Source organism: Oncorhynchus mykiss, chromosome 19 (genome assembly GCF_013265735.2).
Source record: "Oncorhynchus mykiss isolate Arlee chromosome 19, USDA_OmykA_1.1, whole genome shotgun sequence".
In the NCBI taxonomy this organism is placed as follows: Eukaryota; Metazoa; Chordata; class Actinopteri; order Salmoniformes; family Salmonidae; genus Oncorhynchus; species Oncorhynchus mykiss.
In genome coordinates, this window is record NC_048583.1 from 52,944,447 (window position 1) to 52,963,649 (window position 19,203).

The 19,203-nt window shown below is 41.5% G+C and overlaps 1 protein-coding gene across 1 annotated transcript in view; it reads right to left on the minus strand.

The window, feature by feature from the left end:
• Positions 1 to 7,601: 7,601 nt before the first annotated feature.
• The window catches only part of LOC110498108, a 38,185-nt gene continuing 26,583 nt past the window's right edge, over positions 7,602 to 19,203 (minus strand). The window contains exons 7-13 of the mRNA XM_036953830.1: positions 18,516 to 18,618; positions 16,705 to 16,769; positions 16,401 to 16,615; positions 15,977 to 16,307; positions 13,506 to 13,653; positions 9,185 to 9,332; positions 7,602 to 8,678 (exon numbers count right to left, since the gene is read on the minus strand). Coding sequence (XP_036809725.1) covers positions 8,362 to 8,678; positions 9,185 to 9,332; positions 13,506 to 13,653; positions 15,977 to 16,307; positions 16,401 to 16,615; positions 16,705 to 16,769; positions 18,516 to 18,618 — 1,327 coding nt within the window. The 3' untranslated portion in view covers positions 7,602 to 8,361. The remainder of the gene's footprint in view (positions 8,679 to 9,184; positions 9,333 to 13,505; positions 13,654 to 15,976; positions 16,308 to 16,400; positions 16,616 to 16,704; positions 16,770 to 18,515; positions 18,619 to 19,203) is intronic.

Genomic DNA, 19,203 nt, shown 5'->3' on the forward strand with positions numbered 1-19,203 from the left:
AAACACCATCAAGCACTATGATGAAACTGACTCTCATGAGGACCGCCACAGGAAAGGAAGACCTCGAGTTACCTCTGCTGCAGAGGATAAGTTCATTAGAGTTACCAGCCTCAAAAATTGCAGCCCAAATAAATGCTTCACAGAGTTCAAGTAACATACACATCTCAACATCAACTGTTCAGAGGAGACTGCGTGAATCAGGCCTTCATGGTCGATTACTGCAAAGAAACCAACAAGAAGAAAAGACTTGCTTGGGCCAAGAAACACGAGCAATGGACATTAGACCGGAGGAAATCTGTCCTTTGATGAGATGAGTCCAAATTTGAGATTTTGGTTCCAACTGCCATGTCTTTGTGAGACAACGAGTCGGTGAACGGATGATGTCTGCATGTGTGGTTGCCACCGTGAAGCATGGAGGAGGAGGTGTGATGGTGGGGGTGTGCTTTGCTCTGTGATTTATTTAGAATTCAAGGCACACTTAACCAGCATGGCTACCCCAGCATTCTGCAGCGATATGCCATCCCATCTGGTTTGTGCTTAGTGGGACTATCATTTGTTTTTCAACAGGAAAATGACCCATCACACTTCCAGGCTTTGTACGGGCTATTTGACCAAGAAGGAGAGTGATGGAGTGCTGTATCAGATGATCTGGCCTCCACAATCACCCAACCTCACTCAATTTAGATGATTTGGGATGAGTTGGACTGCAAAGTGAAGGAAAAGCAGCCAACAAGTGCTCAGCATATGTGGGAACTCTTTCAAGACTGTTGGAAAATCATTCCAGGTGAAGCTGGTTGAGAGAATGCCAAGGGTGTGCAAGGCTGTCATCAAGAAAAAAGGGTGGCTACTTCAAAGAATCTAACATCACAAATATATTTTGATTTGTTCAACACTTTTTTGGTTACTACATGATTCCATATGTGTTATTTCATAGTTTTGAGGTCTTCACTATTATTCTACAATGTAGAAAATAGTACAAATAAAGAAACACCCTTGAATGAGTAGATGTGTACAAACTTATGACTGGTACTGTATACTTACTGTATATATTAATACAAAAATGCTTTACTGAGGTGAGGTTTGAGTTAGGGAATGTTTGTGTTAGGGAAGGATTGTGTTAGGGAATGTTTGTGTTAGGGAAGGATTGTGTTCAGGAAGGATTGTGTTCAGGAAGGTTTGTGTTCAGGAAGGTTTGTGTTCAGGAAGGTTTGTGTTCAGGAATGTTTGTGTTCAGGAAGGTTTGTGTTCAGGAAGGTTTGTGTTCAGGAAGGTTTGTGTTAGGGAAGGTTTGTGTAAAGGAAGGTTTGTGTAAGGGAAGGTTTGTGTAAAGGAAGGTTTGTGTAAGGGAAGGTTGGTGTAAAGGAAGGTTTGTGTAAGGGAATGTTTGTGTTAGGGAATGTTTGTGTTCAGGAAGGTTTGTGTTCAGGAAGGTTTGTGTAAATGAAGGTTTGTGTAAGGGAAGGTTTGTGTAAAGGAAGGTTTGTGTAAAGGAAGGTTTGTGTAAGGGAATGTTTGTGTTAGGGATGGTTTGTGTAAGGGAAGGTTTGTGTTAGGGAATGTTTGTGTAAGGGAAGGTTTGTGTTCAGGAAGGTTTGTGTAAAGGAAGGTTTGTGTAAGGGAAGGTTTGTGTAAAGGAAGGTTTGTGTAAGGGAATGTTTGTGTTAGGGAATGTTTGTGTTCAGGGAAGTTTGTGTCAGGTAAGCGTGGGAGGCCACCAAACACGTTCACCCTGTCTCGTCCGGTTAGCCCTCTTTTTCACACCAATCACGTTTTGTCAAATACATTTGTGTGTGTGTGCTGTGCATGTATTTGTGAGGAAACCTGAAATTATCTTAGAGGAAGTCATTCTCTTACTTTTGACTGTGATTGGCCTGGGATTCCAATCTCCAACTGTTGGTGTAGGTGTTGCAACATTTCTCTTTTGCTTTCAGAGAGTCCTATGCAGATTCACTCTGTGACTGTTTTCTCAGAAAGAGAAACATAAGACATTTGAACAACGTCGAACCAATTAATGAAGTCTAATATGTCTGCAATCTGTTTCCTGCTTCCAAAGTTACTTTACAGACTTTACCTCTGCTTTACATCCACTTTCATTGTGGGGCTCACATGCCAATCAAATCAAGAAGAGAACCATTCCTAGGTCTACAAGTCTCAATGGGAATCACACTTTGGTCAGTCAGTCAGTCAACGCCACAGAGTCTGGGCTGAGGTGAATGAAAGGTAACAGCAGCAGAAGCCGACAAGGAGAGAGACATTTTTTGTTGTTGTTGCCAGAAGCAGTCCTTATTCATTTCACTGAGAGGGTGTGATAGAGGATGGGGACTTTGGTTGTTCCCTGTCCCACAATGTGCCCCCCCAATACCATTAACCCCAATACCATTAACCCCCCCCCCCCCCACACACACACACACACACACACTGGAGGCCTGATCACAGCTGCATGTTTGTACTTCCTTGTTCGTTTGCATGCGTGTATGTGTGAGCGTGTCTAGAGAGTGTGTGTGTGAGTGTGTCTGGAGAGGGGCGGGATGCAGGAGAGAGAGAACACACTAGATCCAGTCAGCATAGGCTCTCTGGGCAGGTAGGAACAAGCTTAGCTAAGTTTCTGTTGTACCACAGCCAAACTCAGCAGGTTGATTACTGTCATCTACACATAGAGAGAAAGGAACCACAACAGCTCTCCAAAAGTTATCTATCCTTTTCTCTCTGTCTATTGCCTCCCATTTGGGTGTAACACAGTGAAGAAAGCAACTGTCAAAAGGGCAGAGAGCTAAATCACATCCTCATTAAGGGCTTTTATAGAGGCCCTAACCACTCATCCCTTAACATAATAGTGTGGTTTAGACCGAGTGAGGACGAGGTGTCACTTGGTTCTCAACAGACTAAATGTTTCAGTGAAGTCAGGTGTTATCCCGTACATAACTATCAACAGCCCATGTCTCATGGCATTATGTCAGTTTGGGATTTTTTTCCACAATCCCTGGGAATTCTAGGACGAGGCAGAATTACTAGGAAGAATTCCTAAGATGAGACATAGCCTTGTCCATATTGCATCATCATTTTCCCCATCCTCTGAAAAACTAGGAACTAGACTAGAGTCCATGGAACAAGGAAGAACCCCAGGCCCTAATAATGAACCAGGAAGATGACCTTTGACCTTTCATATTGATTGTGTTTAGACAAACAAACAACTTGTGTGACTTTTTGATGACTAATCAAGTTCAACTGCTTTCTTTTTTCTCCTCCCATCGAGCGCGTCCCCATTCTCATCGACGGGGCTGTAGTGGAGCAGGTCTGAGAGCTTCCAGTTCCTTGGTGTCCTCATCACCAACAAACTACCATGGTCCAAACACACCAAGACAGTCATGAAGAGGACACAACAATGCTATTGTTGAGACTGAAAATATTTGGCATGGGTCTTCGGATCCTCAAACATTTCTACAGTTGCACCATCGAGAGCATGGTTGCATCACAGCCAGGTATGGCAACTGCTCCGCCTCAGACCGCAAGACACTACAGAGTGTAGTACGTACTGGGTTGTGTTCGGCGAATGTGACAAATAAAATGTGATTCGATTTTTTTATTTTGATTTAAAAATATGTTTTACTGTTCCTGCACTGTCATCTAATTAACTCCTGTCAAACTGGCCTGAAATCCCTCTGGTACATAGGACCTTTATAAGGGATTAGATTTAATGCCACCGCCATGTTGTGCTAATCTGAAGTGAAAAAGGTTTGGATAGAAATGTCAGGACAACACATTCACTTAGCAACAGACAGAGAGAAACATGAGTATGACTTGAACCTGAGCCAGGCCTCTAACCCTGCAGGGCTGATGCAGACATAAGGGTGTGTTACAGATGGTTACAGTGGATTGTGTGTGTGTGTGTGTGTGTGTGTGTGTGTGTGTGTGTGTGTGTGTGTGTGTGTGTGCGTGTGTGTGTGTCTGTGTGTGTGTGCGTGTGTGCATGTGTGTGCGTGCGTGCGTGTAAACACTTAACTAATGAACTCAACAAACCTATCTTTGTTAGAATGCTGTAATGACATTCTCATTAACAGTCAAATGACCCAATCGCCATTTAGTGGCCTCATGGGTGGAATGTTATTAATGTTTTAAATAATTAACAAACATAATAAAAATAGAAAAAACGCCAAAAATCTGCTGTTTCTATATTTCAGTCTTCTGTGATGTCTGTAAAGTGTAATATTGGAATACAAACTCCAAATGTAATACATTTCAACTCTATATCTGACTCAGTACAGTTGTGTTCTTGTTTTTAAGTCCATAACCGTGTGTGGGAGGTGTATACTTTTGTTTCAAAGTAACCAGGTAGGCTAGATTTTTTTAAGACTACCAAGAAACACTCTGTTTGGCCCTGATTTAGCCCGCTGCAGTAAAATGTTATTAATGAGTATCTCTATCCTTGGGTTAGAGTATGTTATTAACAGAGCTGCACCTGTAATACCTGTAGTAGGTTAACCCTGACAGACAGCTAGGCTTCGTCCCATCCCTGGCTGGAGCAGATAGAAATCCCTGCACTTCACAAAGGTAGAGGTTAGTCCAACTGCCACCAATTCCAAGTGAAGTGCTATCTTCATTCAGTGGTCTTCAACCCCCGGTACATGGACTGGTATTGGTCCCTGGAATGTTGCTGACTGGTCCCTCAAAAAGATGGTTAACTTGTGTAGATTAAGCCAGTTCCAAGTGCCAATTCTAAATCGGTGGTCCCCAAACTCGGAGTCATATAACAATAGGGGAATTCCACATAATAGTGCTTGACCCCTTAAAAAATTTATAAATGGATTAATCCAATGACCGGATGAGATAACAAGTGAACTGCAGTTGAGTAGTCTATAGACCAATGTATATATACTACAGATTGAAAGGAACAAGCCTAATAGAGGAGTAGTGACATACGATGGACACCAGGGGTCATAGTTGCACAATCTGTGTAAAAGGATATGCAACAAGAAGAAAAAGATGTGTTAGGTTTGGACTGATGTACAGTACATCTACATGCATTCATCTCCTGTACATGTCCATGTTCTCTTCACCTATTGTCATAAGCTTCTCCTCAGGAAATCTTTTATCTTATCCTCTTTATTGTAGTTTTGAGAGAGAAATTAAACAAAATGAATTAAGAGATGATCAATCGACGACAATCTAATAATTGAAAATATCGTTGATACAAATTCAAATAAAGCACCATATCATGTTATAAATAAATTCATTTTTGTATTTGACTAAAATACTATACACAATCAAAATGATTAGCTATTATCAATATATACTTTTTTTCTATTGTATTATTGACTGTATGTTTGTTTATTCCATGCGTGAGTCTGTGTTGTTGTTTATGTTGCACTGCTTTGCTTTATCTTGGCCAGGTTGCAGTTGTAAATGAGAACTTGTTCTCAACTTGCCTACCTGGTTAAATAAAGGTGAAATTAAAAAAAATGTCAAGTGTTATGCAAACGAAGGGGTCCAGTTCAACCAGAAGGCTTTTCATTATTGGACAGGATTGTCAATGACTTCATGTGCCTTCACTGCCTTCTCAAGAATCACCTTCCCTTTCTCCATTACAAGTTTACTGCAGACTTTCTGTTGCAGAAGTCTGTCCAATAGACTTTCGAGCACAGGTATTGACACTCCATCTACAAAATCAGTCCTCACAGAACGCAGATCTTCTGCTGAAACCATCTGATTGGTCTCAGCCCGACATTCAGCAGTTATCTACGCAAACTAAATGAAGCACAGCTCAAGTATTTCACATATGTGTTTGACCTAGGTCTGAATAAACGCTGTGCCAAACCAGTATTTACGTTAGGGGTGCAGCAGCGAACCCTTCTACAATTCCACCACCAGCTAATTCACATTACAGACACTGTAAGGTCCGAATGGTGGTTGGTTAGATTTAGAGACCCTCTGCTCAAATACAGGCGTTGAGGTCCAAAACCCTGCTGGATCGCATCCTTCCCATTGAATCAGGGATTCATTCAGATATTAGATACCTCAACCATATTCAGTTGGGCATTCAGTTGCACATTCAAACTGCACTGGAACAGACCTGCATGGGAGCACTGGAGCCTGGAGGGCACAAGACAATAATCACACATACAACATTAATAGTCACATTAGATACCATTTCAAGTCAGAAAACTTCTGACAAACTTACATTTTGAAGTGAACTATCACTTTAAGTATTGAGTATTCTACAATATTCAAACTGTCAATATTGTGATTCTTTAACAGAGTTGAATCCATTACTACCACAGTAATATGGTCAGTATGATGTGCTTACCTCTGATGTGGAAGTAGAGCTGTGGACAGATTCAGAGTCTTCTGTCTATGTTCAGTGAGCAAGGTTAGGTTAGTGAGATGGAGATTTAGTGTATCCATTGTTGTACACATAGTATCAAACTGACATTTTGACATGGTAGGGTGGGAGCTGAATATTTACAGCTTGTTACTTCCTCAATAGATATGATTATGACACTATTTTCAGGGGAGAATCAGAGCCTGTGCCTATCTCATACAATCCCAGCAGCAAGTCATTCTAGGCCTTATTGGCATAAACGTAAACTGGCCTACAGATACTGATCCTAATAACAGGGAGGCGTCTTCAGAGGTTCCCAGAGACTGGTTGTGAGATATGCCATGTCTAGTCGCTACTGAACATAACAAAAACATCACGAAAAGGGAGTTATTAAACTAAGCAGTGGTTTATGAATCTGCACATGAAGTTGTGGCAAAAACAAAATACATTTCCAAAGTACAGTATTTATTCTGTGCTATGAACTATGAATTACTGTCTCATTGTCATAGTCGTGTGTATAGGTGGCAGGGAAGTCAGGCGCAGGAGAATTAAACTTGGTAAAATGGAGTCATTTAATAAAACAAAACATAACCCCAAAACCATAGATACAAATGAAACAAATTGGGTACGAGGACCCGTCGCGCACCAAATAGTCGTGTTGTTTGTATTTGGTGCGCGACGGGTCCTCGTACCCAATTTGTTTCATTTGTATCTATGGTTTTGGGGTTATGTTTTGTTTTATTAAATTACTCCATTTTACCAAGTTTAATTCTCCTGCGCCTGACTTCCCTGCCACCTATACACAATACACAACAGGTAATGAATGGCAGGTGTGTAGGAAGACAAGACAAAAAACAATGGAAAATGGATCAATGATCCAGAAGACCGGTGACGTCAACCGCCGAGCACCGCCCGAACAAGGAGAGGCAACGACTTCGGCAGATGCCTCTCTTTGCATTTATTTTTACCATTTAAGGACTATTAATGAGAAGCATCAGTGAGAGAACCCTGTGCCTTGTTAAAGTGGGGTCTTATTTTACCTTTATTTAAGGCAAGTCAGTTAAGAACAAATTCTTATTTTCAATGACAGCCTAGGAACAGTGGGTTCAGGGGCAGAACGACAGATTTGTACCTTGTCAGCTCAGGGGTTTGAACTCGCAACCTTCCGGTTACTAGTCCAACGCTCTAACCACCTGCCGCCCCATCAACATTACTATATTGGTGTCCCATGAACGTAATTGGCGTAATTGGTGTGTAAAACAGTGTTTGTGTTTACACTTCATTACATGTTGATTGTGTTAGATTACCAGAAATGAAATAGGTGTTTCACTATAGAGATCAACCCTGACAATTCTGATCAATGATTGCTAGGTTTAATATCTTCTTTATTTATTATTATTTGAAAACAAAGGAAATTAATACAGAGATAATCAAATCAATTACAATCTAATAATTATAAATACATTTTTTTATACAAGTTCAATAACCCCCCCTATTTTTTCCAAATAGTCAGTATTTTACTTAATTGCTATGTACAGTCAAAATGATAGCTATTGTTATTAAAATATCAATCAAATCAAATCATTATCATGGAGGTGATTATCATGTCATGGAATGTGTGACTGCATGGTATTGGCACTAGTTTACGTTACATGTTATAGTGGAATGAGAAGTTGACTGTCCAGTACAATAAAATGAGATGGTTTGTGTCTCTATATTAAAATACTGTATGTCATCAAGCACAGAAAGGACATAAAATCAAATACAGACAAAACAAAAATAGAAAAAGTGCAATTCATCTGTGAATTTATAATGATTCAACTTGACACTATAGACACTATTCACACTGTAACCTGAAATCCAACATGTTGGGATTATTGAAGAAAGCCCAATACATTGTATATTGAGGTTATGTTGAATGACAGAGAAGTGATCAGCCTAATACACTAATTCCAAAATAATCTAAATAGATTTAGCTCAATATGCAAACTACAGACCAATTGTATCATTGAACACAGACATCACAGACAACACTCTAACATGTTTCAGTGGAAGCCAAGCGTTTTGCATAAGAAGGGGTCCAGTTCAATCAGAAGGGTTTTCATTATTAAACATGAAACGTCTCCTTTCCTCAGCACCGTGTCAATGACTTCCTGGGCCTTCTCTGCCCTCTCAGGGATCACTTTTACTGTCTCCATTTCATGGTTATTAATCACTTTTTGTTGCAGAAGTCCATCCAGCAGATCGTCAACAACCGACTTTGACACACGATCCACAAAGTCCTTTCGTACAGAATGCAGTTGCTTCTCTGCAGGATCACTGTGACTGTTCTCAGCCTGATCCCGTCCCACTAACACAGCACCTGGGAGTCGGGAAAACAAAGACATGAACCTCTGTATACAATTATGTATGCTGTGCAACACCAGTGTTTACAAGCACGGTGCAGCAGGGGAAAATCCCTTCTAACATCACTAATCCAAACACATCACAGATGAGTCCACAGTAAGGTGGGAATGGTGGTTGGGATTAAAGAAAACAGATATACATATACAGACCTTGAGGTCCCAAACACAGCTGGATTTCATCTTTCATCTTAGAACTAATTTAGATATCGGGCACCTTTACCATGTTCAGTTGAGTTTATGTTTGCTAAATGTTATTTTTTTACTGGAAAACCAAAAATGAGTGTTCCTTATTGGACAAGTTCAAGTTTCCAAGTATGTTTTGTCCTGTTGTGCCCACTGAACACAATGTTAGAGAAATCTCAATGGTAGTCAACCAGTGAGAAAAGACGAACCAGCAGTACTGTGGACATTGTGGCTCAGGTATTTTAAGGTTTTAATTTAAATAATAATTGTATAGTTTTACCTGGCAGAAGGACACGTCCTGCCCACACCTCATCTCCATCAGCCCCTCTTTCCAGAAGTCTCAGCTCTACATGTTCTGTGTCCGGGTTCAGGAACACCTGAAAGGTGGGGTGGTAGTTTGGACCATAGTCCCAGTAAATCTGAATACGCTGAAACACAAAGTTACAGTAGATTAGACTACATTGTAAATGATACTTGTGCTGTTATCAAACCTTTTCCTTGTATATCAGACACACCACAATGATGAACAGCTAAAAAGCAGCGTGTGACCGTCCTATCGCTTGGTGTCGCTGCTGTGTTAAAACGTATTCTACTCAAAGGCACTCGGACATCCGTTGCTCTGGTGTGTTTCCTATATTAGGAGAGGAGCAATAACCACTAACAGAGTTGTATAGAACTGTGGTTCTCAAACTTTTTAGAGTCCCGTACCCCTTCAAACATTCAACCTCCAGCTGCGTACCCCCTCTAGCACCAGGGTCAGCGCACTCTCAAATGTTGTTGTTTGCCATCATTGTAAGCCTGCCACACACACACTATACAATACATTTATTAAACGTAAGAATGAGTCTGAGTTTTTGTCACAACCCGACATGTGGGAAGTGACAAAGAGCTCTTGTAGAACTAGGGCACAAATAATAATATAATGCTAATCAATAGTTTTGCTCTTTATTTAGCCAGCTTACATATAAAACTTTATTTGTTCATCAAAAATGGTGAATAACTCACCACAGGTTAATGAGAAGGTGTGCTTGATAGGATGCACACAACTCTGCAATGTTGGGTTGTATTGGAGAGTCTCAGTCTTAAATCATTTTCCACACACAGTCTATGCCTGTATTTAGTTTTCATGCTAGTGAGGGCCGAGAATCCACTCTCACATAGGTACGTGGTTGCAAAGGGCATCAGTGTCTTAACAGTGCAATTTACCAAGGCAAGAAACTCTGACCGCAGCCCAATCCAGAAATCTGGCAGTGGCTTCTGATTAAATTACATTTTCACAGAACCGCTTGTTGCAATTTCGATGAGGCTCTCTTGTTCAGATATTGGTAAGTGGACTGGAGGCAGGGCATGAAAGGGATAACGAATCCAGTTGTTTGTGTCTTCCGTTTCGGGAAAGGACCTGTGTAATTATACACCAAACTCACTCAGGTGCTTCGCTATATCACATTTGACATTGTCCGTAAGCTTGAGTTCATTTGCACACAAAAAAATCATACAATGATGGAAAGACCTGTGTGTTGTCCTTGTTAATGCAGACCGAGAAGAGCTCCAACTTCTTAATCATAGCCTCAATTTTGTCCCGCACATTGAATATAGTTGCGGAGAGTCCCTGTAATCCTACATTCAGATCATTCAGGTGAGAAAAAAACAATCACCCAGATAGGCCTGTCATTTGAAAAACTCGACATCATGCAAGCGGTCAGACAAGTGAAAATTATGGTCAGTAAAGAAACGTGTCAATACTTTCACCCCCTTGATAACCAGCGCACTTCTGTATGTTGTAAAAGCGTTACATGGTCACTGCCCATATCATTGCATAGTGCAGAAAATACATGAGAGTTCAGGGGCCTTGCTTTAACAAAGTTAACCATTTTCACTGTAGTGTCCAAAACGTCTTTCAAGCTGCAAGGCATTCCTTTGGCAGCAAGAGGTTTCGGTGGATGCTGCAGTGTACCCAAGTGGCGTCGGGAGGAACTGCTTGCCTTACCACTCCACTATGTCTCCCTGTCATGGCTTTGCGCCATGAGTACAGATACTAACACATCTTGACCACCAAAGTCCATTTGATGCCACAAAGCTGTCCAGTTTTTAAAAAATATACTCTAAGCCCAGGCTCTGTCGCAACCGGCCGCGACCGAGAGGTCCGGGTTAGCGAGGGTTTGGCCGGTAGGGAAATCCTTGTCTCATCGCGCACCAGCGATTCCTGTGGCGGGCCAGGCGCAGTGCGCTCTAACCAAGGTTGCCAGGTGCACGGTGTTTCCTCCGACACATTGGTGCGGCTGTCTTCCGGGTTGGATACGTGTTAAGAAGCAGTGCGGCTTGGTTGGGTTGTGTATCGGAGGACGCATGACTTTCAACCTTTGTCTCTCCCGAGCCCGTACGGGAGTTGTAGCGATGAGACAAGATAGTAGCTACTAAAAACAATTGGATACCACAAAATTGGGGGGGAAATTTCAAAACAAAAAAATAATGTTTTTTTTTTTTTAAATCCTCTCCTGCTGTCCTGGTTTCCAGTGGTTTGCAGAAGATGATGTCTTCCTTAATTGACCCCCCATAAACGTAACGGACATATACCAGGAGCTGTGCCAGGTCCGCCACGTCTGTTGACTCATCCAGCTGTAACGCGTATAATTCACTAGCTTGTATGCGAAGCAGTAATTGTTTCATAACATCTCCTGTCTTTTCCCCCAGTATTGTCCCAGCCATAACTGAGGCAGCAGGAAGAAGTAAGTCCTCCACAATAGTATGGGACTTGCCTGTCCTAGCCACTCGCTAGCTCACCATATAATACGCTTCTAGCCCCTTCTTATTAATGGTATCTGTTGCTTTTTATACATGTCTTACTACTCGAAAGTCATCTTAATTCTCGCCAAAAAAACCTCCTGTGGCTTATTTTTGAAATTGGCATGTTTTGTTTCTAAATGTCTGAGCAAGAGTGAAGGTTTCATCGAGTTGTGAGATAGTACTTTTGAGGAAAGACACTACTCCCAATATAAGTGAACCCCAAATCAATGTAGTTCTCATCATATTTGTGCCTCTTCGATGGCCCAACGTCCCTGTCTGTTGTTCAGTGCTTTCCCGGGTAAGGGGGCAGTAGCTCTTCAGCTGCATCAGATTCACAACTGTCAGTGTCCATGCTAGCCGGGCTAACAACAAATGCAGAATTACTGATGCTAGCATTGGATGTGCTACTGGAATCAGAACAACTTGTCGTCGACAGGTGCAGGTGTAGTACTGCTGGTAGTAGCAGTACTACCAGTAGAGCTGGTATGAGTCTCTATGGACGTAGGCCTTACTTTTTAAAACCATTTATCAATTTTCGAGCAAGCGGAATGAGCAGCAGCTACTTTTGGCTACATATGGACCGTTAGTGGAATTCCCGCGAGAGAGTAACGGTTAATGTGATTGGATGTGAATTATTTGACCAGGCTCCCTGTATTTAACATTGTGTTATTTCGCTGAACACTAGAGGGTTTAATAAAACATTTGGCAGTGAAACGAGGCCACTCAGGCGAGAGAAAAAAACTCACCCAAATGTATAGCCCCGTTGGAAAATATAAATGGACTGTGAAAATTGTATGTTTTTTAAAAAAAATGTGAATCACATTTTTATTTGGCGTATCCCCGACGGCATTGCACGTACCGCAGTTTGAGAATACCTGGTATAGAACAAGCCGTCTATACAACTTATAGGTTATGTGACACCTCAGCAACGTGAGGTAATTATTAGCATGAATGGACAATGTTTAGTTATCATTGTACATAGGGTTGGCCGCAGGCATAAACCCCAAGCAACTTACTGTTGAAAGTTAAAATAGTAGAATACACAAGGTGCAAGTTCGAAATGTGGTTGTGCATCAGCAATTTCTCTTCTGTCAGTCACTGACAGTCACTCAATCAGCCATGTCAGCTAATAATTTTTAGACTGTTAAATGAGTCTATCCAGCTATCAAAACTTGTAGTAATCATGGCCGAATACCGACCGTTCACGCAGGGCACATACCCAGGTGCCCTGACCTCTAGGAGGCCCCCATTGATTTTGATAGTCCCTCTCATTCAGATATCATAAACATTGTATAAGTCATGGCAAAATGGGTAGAATTGCAGGAAATTAGCAGTAAAACTGAAAAATTATTCTCTCTGATCCTTTGAAAAATGAGTAGAATTGCATGAAATAAAATGCATCTCCAGCCCATGGCAAAATGTACAAAATTGCAGGAAATTAATTTAGCTTAAATTTCTCTCCGCTGTTACGAGGGGGACCACTAAAATGTTTTGCCCACCAGAGCCTGGTTCATCTCTAGGTTTCTTCCTTGGTTCTAGTTTTTCCTAGCCACCGTGTATCTACATTTGGGGTTTGAGGCTAGGTTTCTGTATAGCACTTTGTGACATCGGCTGATGTAAAAAGGGTTTATAAATACATTTGATTGATTGATTGATTGATAGGTGGGCAGGCGGGCGGAGCCAGCCATGAGTGTACATCTGGCACAATGTGATGTCATCATCACTATGTGACATCATCATCACTATGTGACATCATCATCATCACTATGCGATATCATCATCAGTATGTGACATCATCAGTAAACAACATCATTCACCTTAGCTTTAGGGTAGATGTCCTGTATCTTCTTCAGATCACAGGAGAGACTGTATTTTTCCCCTCGACTCAGAGTGCAGTCCGAACAGACCGGTATGTAAGTGTTCCCTGTTTGTTGTTGCTTCACCTGCCACAGATTAACAGATGATGATCAATGAGGACATGAAGACCTAAAGGGGGAATTGAACACTACCTAAATGTTTTGTGTTGAACCATGTTAAGAAGAAAAAAACAACTTTTTGAAGTTGAACAAAGTTACACCATTTCCTGTCAAAAGGAAAGCCATATACAGTTGAAGTCGGAAGTTTACATACACCTCAGCCAAATACATTTAAAGTCAGTTTTTCACAATTCCTGACATTTAATACCAGTAAAAATTCCCTGTCTTAGGTCAGTTAGGATCACCACTTTATTTTAAGAATGTGAAGTCAGAATAATAGTAGAGAGAATTTTTTATTTCAGCTTTTATTTCTTTCATCACATTCCCAGTGGGTTTACACACACTCAATTAGTATTTGATAGCATTGCCTTTAAATAGTTTAACATGGGTCAAAAGTTGAGTAGCCTTCCAAAAGCTTTCCACAATAAATTGGGTGAATTGTGGCCCATTCCACCTGACAGAGCTGGTGTAAATGAGTCACGTTTGTAGGCCTCCTTGTGTAACAGTATAACTTTAGACCGTCCCCTCGCCCATACCCGGGCGCGAACCAGGGACCTTCTGCACACATCAACAACTGACACCCACGAAGCATCGTTACCCATCGCTGCACAAAAGCCGCGGCCCTTACAGAGCAAGGGGAACAACTACTTCAAGGTCTCAGAGCAAGTGACGTCACCAATTGAAACGCTATTTAGCGCGCACCGCTAACTAAGCTAGCCGTTTCACATCTGTTACACTCACCCCCCTTTTGACCTCCTCCTTTTTCCGCAGCAACCAGTAATCCGGGTCAACAGCATCAATGTAACAGTATAAGTTTAGACCGTCCCTCGCCCATACCCGGGCGCGAACCAGGGACCTTCTGCACACATCAACAACTGACACCCACGAAGCATCGTTACCCATCTCTCCACAAAAGCCGCGGCCCTTGCAGAGCAAGGGGAACAACTACTTCAAGGTCTCAGAGCAAGTGACGTCACCGATTGAAACGCTATTTAGCGCGCACCGCTAACTAAGCTAGCCGTTTCACATCCGTTACACTTGCTCGCACACGCCTTTTCAGTTCTGACCACACATTTTCTATAGGATTGAGGTCAGGGCTTTGTGATGGCCACTCCAATACCTTGACTTTGTTGTCCTTAAGCCATTTTGCCACAACTTTGGAAGTATGCTTGGGGTCATTGTCCATTTGGAAGACCCATTTGCGACCAAGCTTTAACTTCCTGACTGATATCTTGAGGTGTTGCTTCAATATATCCATACAATTTTCTATCCTCATGATGCCATCTATTTTGTGAAGTGCACCAGTCCCTCCTGCAGCAAAGCACACCCACAACATGATGCTGCCACCACTATGCTTCACGGTTGGGATGTGTTCTTCGGCTTGCAAGCCTCCCCCTTTTTCCACCAAACATAACGATGGTCATTATGGCCAAACATTTCTATTTTTGTTTCATCAGACCAGAGGACATTTCTACAAAAAGTAGGATTTTTGTCCCCATGTGCAGTTGCAAACCGTAGTCTGGCTTTTTTATGGCGGTTTTGGAGCAGTGGCTTCTTCCTTGCTAAGCGGCCTTTCAGGTTATGTCGATATAGGACTAATTTTTACTGTGGATATAGATACATTTGTACCTGTTTCCTCCAGCATCTTCACAAGGTCCTTTGCTGTTGTTCTGAGATTGATTTGCACTTTTCGCACTAAAGTACGTTCATCTCTAGGAGACAGAACGCATCTCCTTCCTGAGCAGTATGACAGCTGCGTGGTCCCATGGTGTTTATACTTGCGTACTGTTGTTTGTACAGATGAACGTGGTACCTTCAGGCATTTGGAAATTGCTCCCAGGGATGAACCAGACTTGTGGAGGTCTACAATTTTTTTTCTGAGGTCTTGGCTGATTTCTTTTGAGTTTCCTATGATGTCAAGCAAAGAGGCACTGAGTTTGAAGGTAGGCCTTGAAATATATCCACAGGGACACCTCCAATTGACTCAAATTATGTCAATTAGCCTATCAGAAGCTTCTAAAGCCATGACATCATTTTCTGGAATTTTCCAAACAGTTTAAATGCACAGTCAACTTAGTGTATGTAAACTATTGACCCCCTGGAATTGTGACACAGTGAATTATGAGTGAAATAATCTGTCTGCAAACAATTGTTGGAAAAATGACTTTTGTCATGCACAAAGTAGATGTCCTAACCGACATGCCAAAACTATAGTTTGTTAACAAGAAATTTGTGAAGTGGTTGAAAAACGAGTTTGTAAACTTCCCACTTCAACTGTATAATAACATTGTATTTTTTTATGATTTCATTACTTTTTGCATACATTTTTAGGTAAGCACCACAGTTCTAAAATACATGACAAGACATGTTTTGGATAGCGCAAGGATTTGGTCTGTACCTCATTAAGGGGCACATTCAATGGCAGAACGATTACATTCAGAACTGACTGAGGATGGCCGAATGATTGGAGGAAAGGCAACACCTGTCCCTTGATCGAGAGGAAGGGTCTAAACATTCTGACCAGGCCCCACAAGGAGAGGTCTGTGATGTTCACCACTACGTGTGTGTCAGTCACCCTCAGTGGTGGTAAAACCTCCACACTGTCACCAGTAACATGGGCCACAGACAGGGAATCAAGACCCTCTCCTGCAAAATAAATATATCTTACTCATCCACTGTTGTATTGGCTGTTGTATTGGTTATCATGATGATAGTTGTGAGTGGTGTGTAACTCACCAGAGAGAATCTCACAGTGTGGGAGATGTAGCTGACAGACAGACCCCTGAAGACACTCAATACTGAACAGCGGTCCTGCAGGAGTCTGGCCTGTGGAGTGCAGGAGATTCTCATCCCATTGGACAGTTCTGTACAGCACTTCCCCCTCCCTCTTCATCAGAAACACCAGCCCTGTCAAACTGCACTGGAACAGACCTGCATGGGAGCACTGGAGCCTGGAGCACATAGGACAATTATTAGTTACAATAATTAACACAAATTCTCAGAATCAAATATATTAATGTTACCAGCAATACATTGTTACCTGCATGACGTTTCTGTAAATCCTGTGGATGTTTCAGGTGTTAATTTTGTCACAACAGCAAGTGTCTGAAATGCAGATTGAAAACACCAAATCAGCAGAAACAACTAGACAACCTTCGATATGCCCTGCAGTCCTCTTAAAGGCACAATCTGCAGTTGAAATAATAACAAATCTCTTTCCCCACCACTGTTTCGGTAAAAAGCTAAGGGATGAGGCTGGAGAAATGTAACTACTCTTTAATTCATAGACAGAGCTATGGATGCAAGGACTGACCATCCATGATATCATAATTATTGTTTCAACCATGCTTTGAGGCTATACAGTGTTTGTTTACATTTATTTTGTTTATAAACATTGGAGTAAAACAAGCTTATATTTTGGGTTCTGATGGAGTATTACAGATCTAAGCTCATGAGGCCTTTCTAAATGATATTCGTTAAGACACAATGGGTACATATCATTCATTTATAGTATGTAAAAAAAAATATATGTACTGTAGCATCTGCAGATTAACCCTTTAAAGTGATAGTTCACTACAAAATGTTTGTCCAATATTTCAAGATCTGAAACGTGGTCTAATATCAACATGATGATAGTTGTGAGTGGTCCCGAGTGGCGCTCAGGACCTGAAACGTTGTCTAATGTCAACATGATGATAGTTGTGAGTGATCCCGAGTGGCGCTCAGGACCTGAAACGTGGTCTAATGTCAACATGATGATAGTTGTGAGTGGTCCCGAGTGGCGCTCAGGACCTGAAACGTGGTCTAATGTCAACATGATGATAGTTGTGAGTGATCCCGAGTGGCGCTCAGGACCTGAAAAGTGGTCTAATGTCAACATGATGATAGTTGTGAGTGATCCCGAGTGGCGCTCAGGACCTGAAACGTTGTCTAATGTCAACATGATGATAGTTGTGAGTGATCCCGAGTGGCGCTCAGGACCTGAAACGTGGTCTAATGTCAACATGATGATAGTTGTGAGTGGTCCCGAGTGGCGCTCAGGACCTGAAACGTGGTCTAATGTCAACATGATGATAGTTGTGAGTGGTCCCGAGTGGCGCTCAGGACCTGAAACGTGGTCTAATGTCAACATGATGATAGTTGTGAGTGGTCCCGAGTGGCTCTCAAGACCTGAAACGTGGTCTAATGTCAACATGATGATAGTTGTGAGTGGTCCCGAGTGGCGCTCAGGACCTGAAACGTGGTCTAATGTCAACATGATGATAGTTGTGAGTGGTCCCGAGTGGCTCTCAAGACCTGAAACGTGGTCTAATGTCAACATGATGATAGTTTTAAGGGCTCCCGACTGGCGCAGCGGTCTAAGGCACTGCATCTCAGTGCTCGAGGTGTCACTACAGACCTAGGTTTGTTTCCAGGCTGTATCACAACCGGCCATGATTGAGAGCCCCATAGGGGGGCACACAATTGGCCCAGTGTCGTTAGGGTTAAATAAAAACATTTAAAAAATAAATTAACTTGAGCAGATCCAACTACATGCCTGAATACCATATGAAAGGAATAGACTTCTGTAGTTATGAATTAAGACAGTGGCTTATTTTATTATTATTAATTATTGAGGCATATAGCTGGATCTATTCTACACAACTGAGGGATACAAACTTAACATTACACAACATTTGAGGAGAGAAAACATTTAAGTACTTTAAAATACTGACTGTCCTACAAAATTCAAACTGTGAGTATTGAGAATCTTTAATAGAGTTGAACTGAAACACTGAGGCATTGATAGATTACTCTACTTACACATTGATAGATTACTCTACTTACACATTGATAGATTACTCTACTTACACGTTCCGCTGGTGTAGATGTAGAGCTGTGTTCAGATTCATGGTTTGATGCATTACTGGTGCATGGATTCTTCTGACTACAAAATATTCTTCTGAGTACAAAACTATATTCAGAGAACAGGGTTAGTTAGGGCAGGGAAATAGAGAATGAGTGTATCCATTGTTGCATGCTACAATAGAAAACTGACAGAGATGAAGAAAGCTCTGAAGGTTTCCGCTAGTGCAACAGTAGCCTTGATGTCAACCTCCCCACTCTTGCATCTTCAGTACATTTTTCAGCATTTTTGTTAATATTCACTACCGGTCAAAAGTTTCAGAACACCTTCTCATTCCAAGGTTTTTATTTATTTATACTATTTTTGAACAATAGTGAAGACATCACAACTATGAAATAACTGATATGGAATCATGTAGTAACCAAAAAAGTGCCAATTAAAATATATTTTATATTTGAGATTCTTCAAATAGACACCCGTTGCATTGATGACAGCTTTGCACACTCTTGCCATTCTCTCAACCAGCTTCATGAAGTAGTCACCTGGAACGCATTTACATTCGCAGGTTTGCCTTCTAAAGTTAATTTGTGGAATTTATTTCCTTCTTGATGTGTTTGAGCCAATCAGATGTGATGACAAGGTAAGAGTATACAGAAGACAGCCCTATTTGGTAAAAGACCAAGTCCATATTAT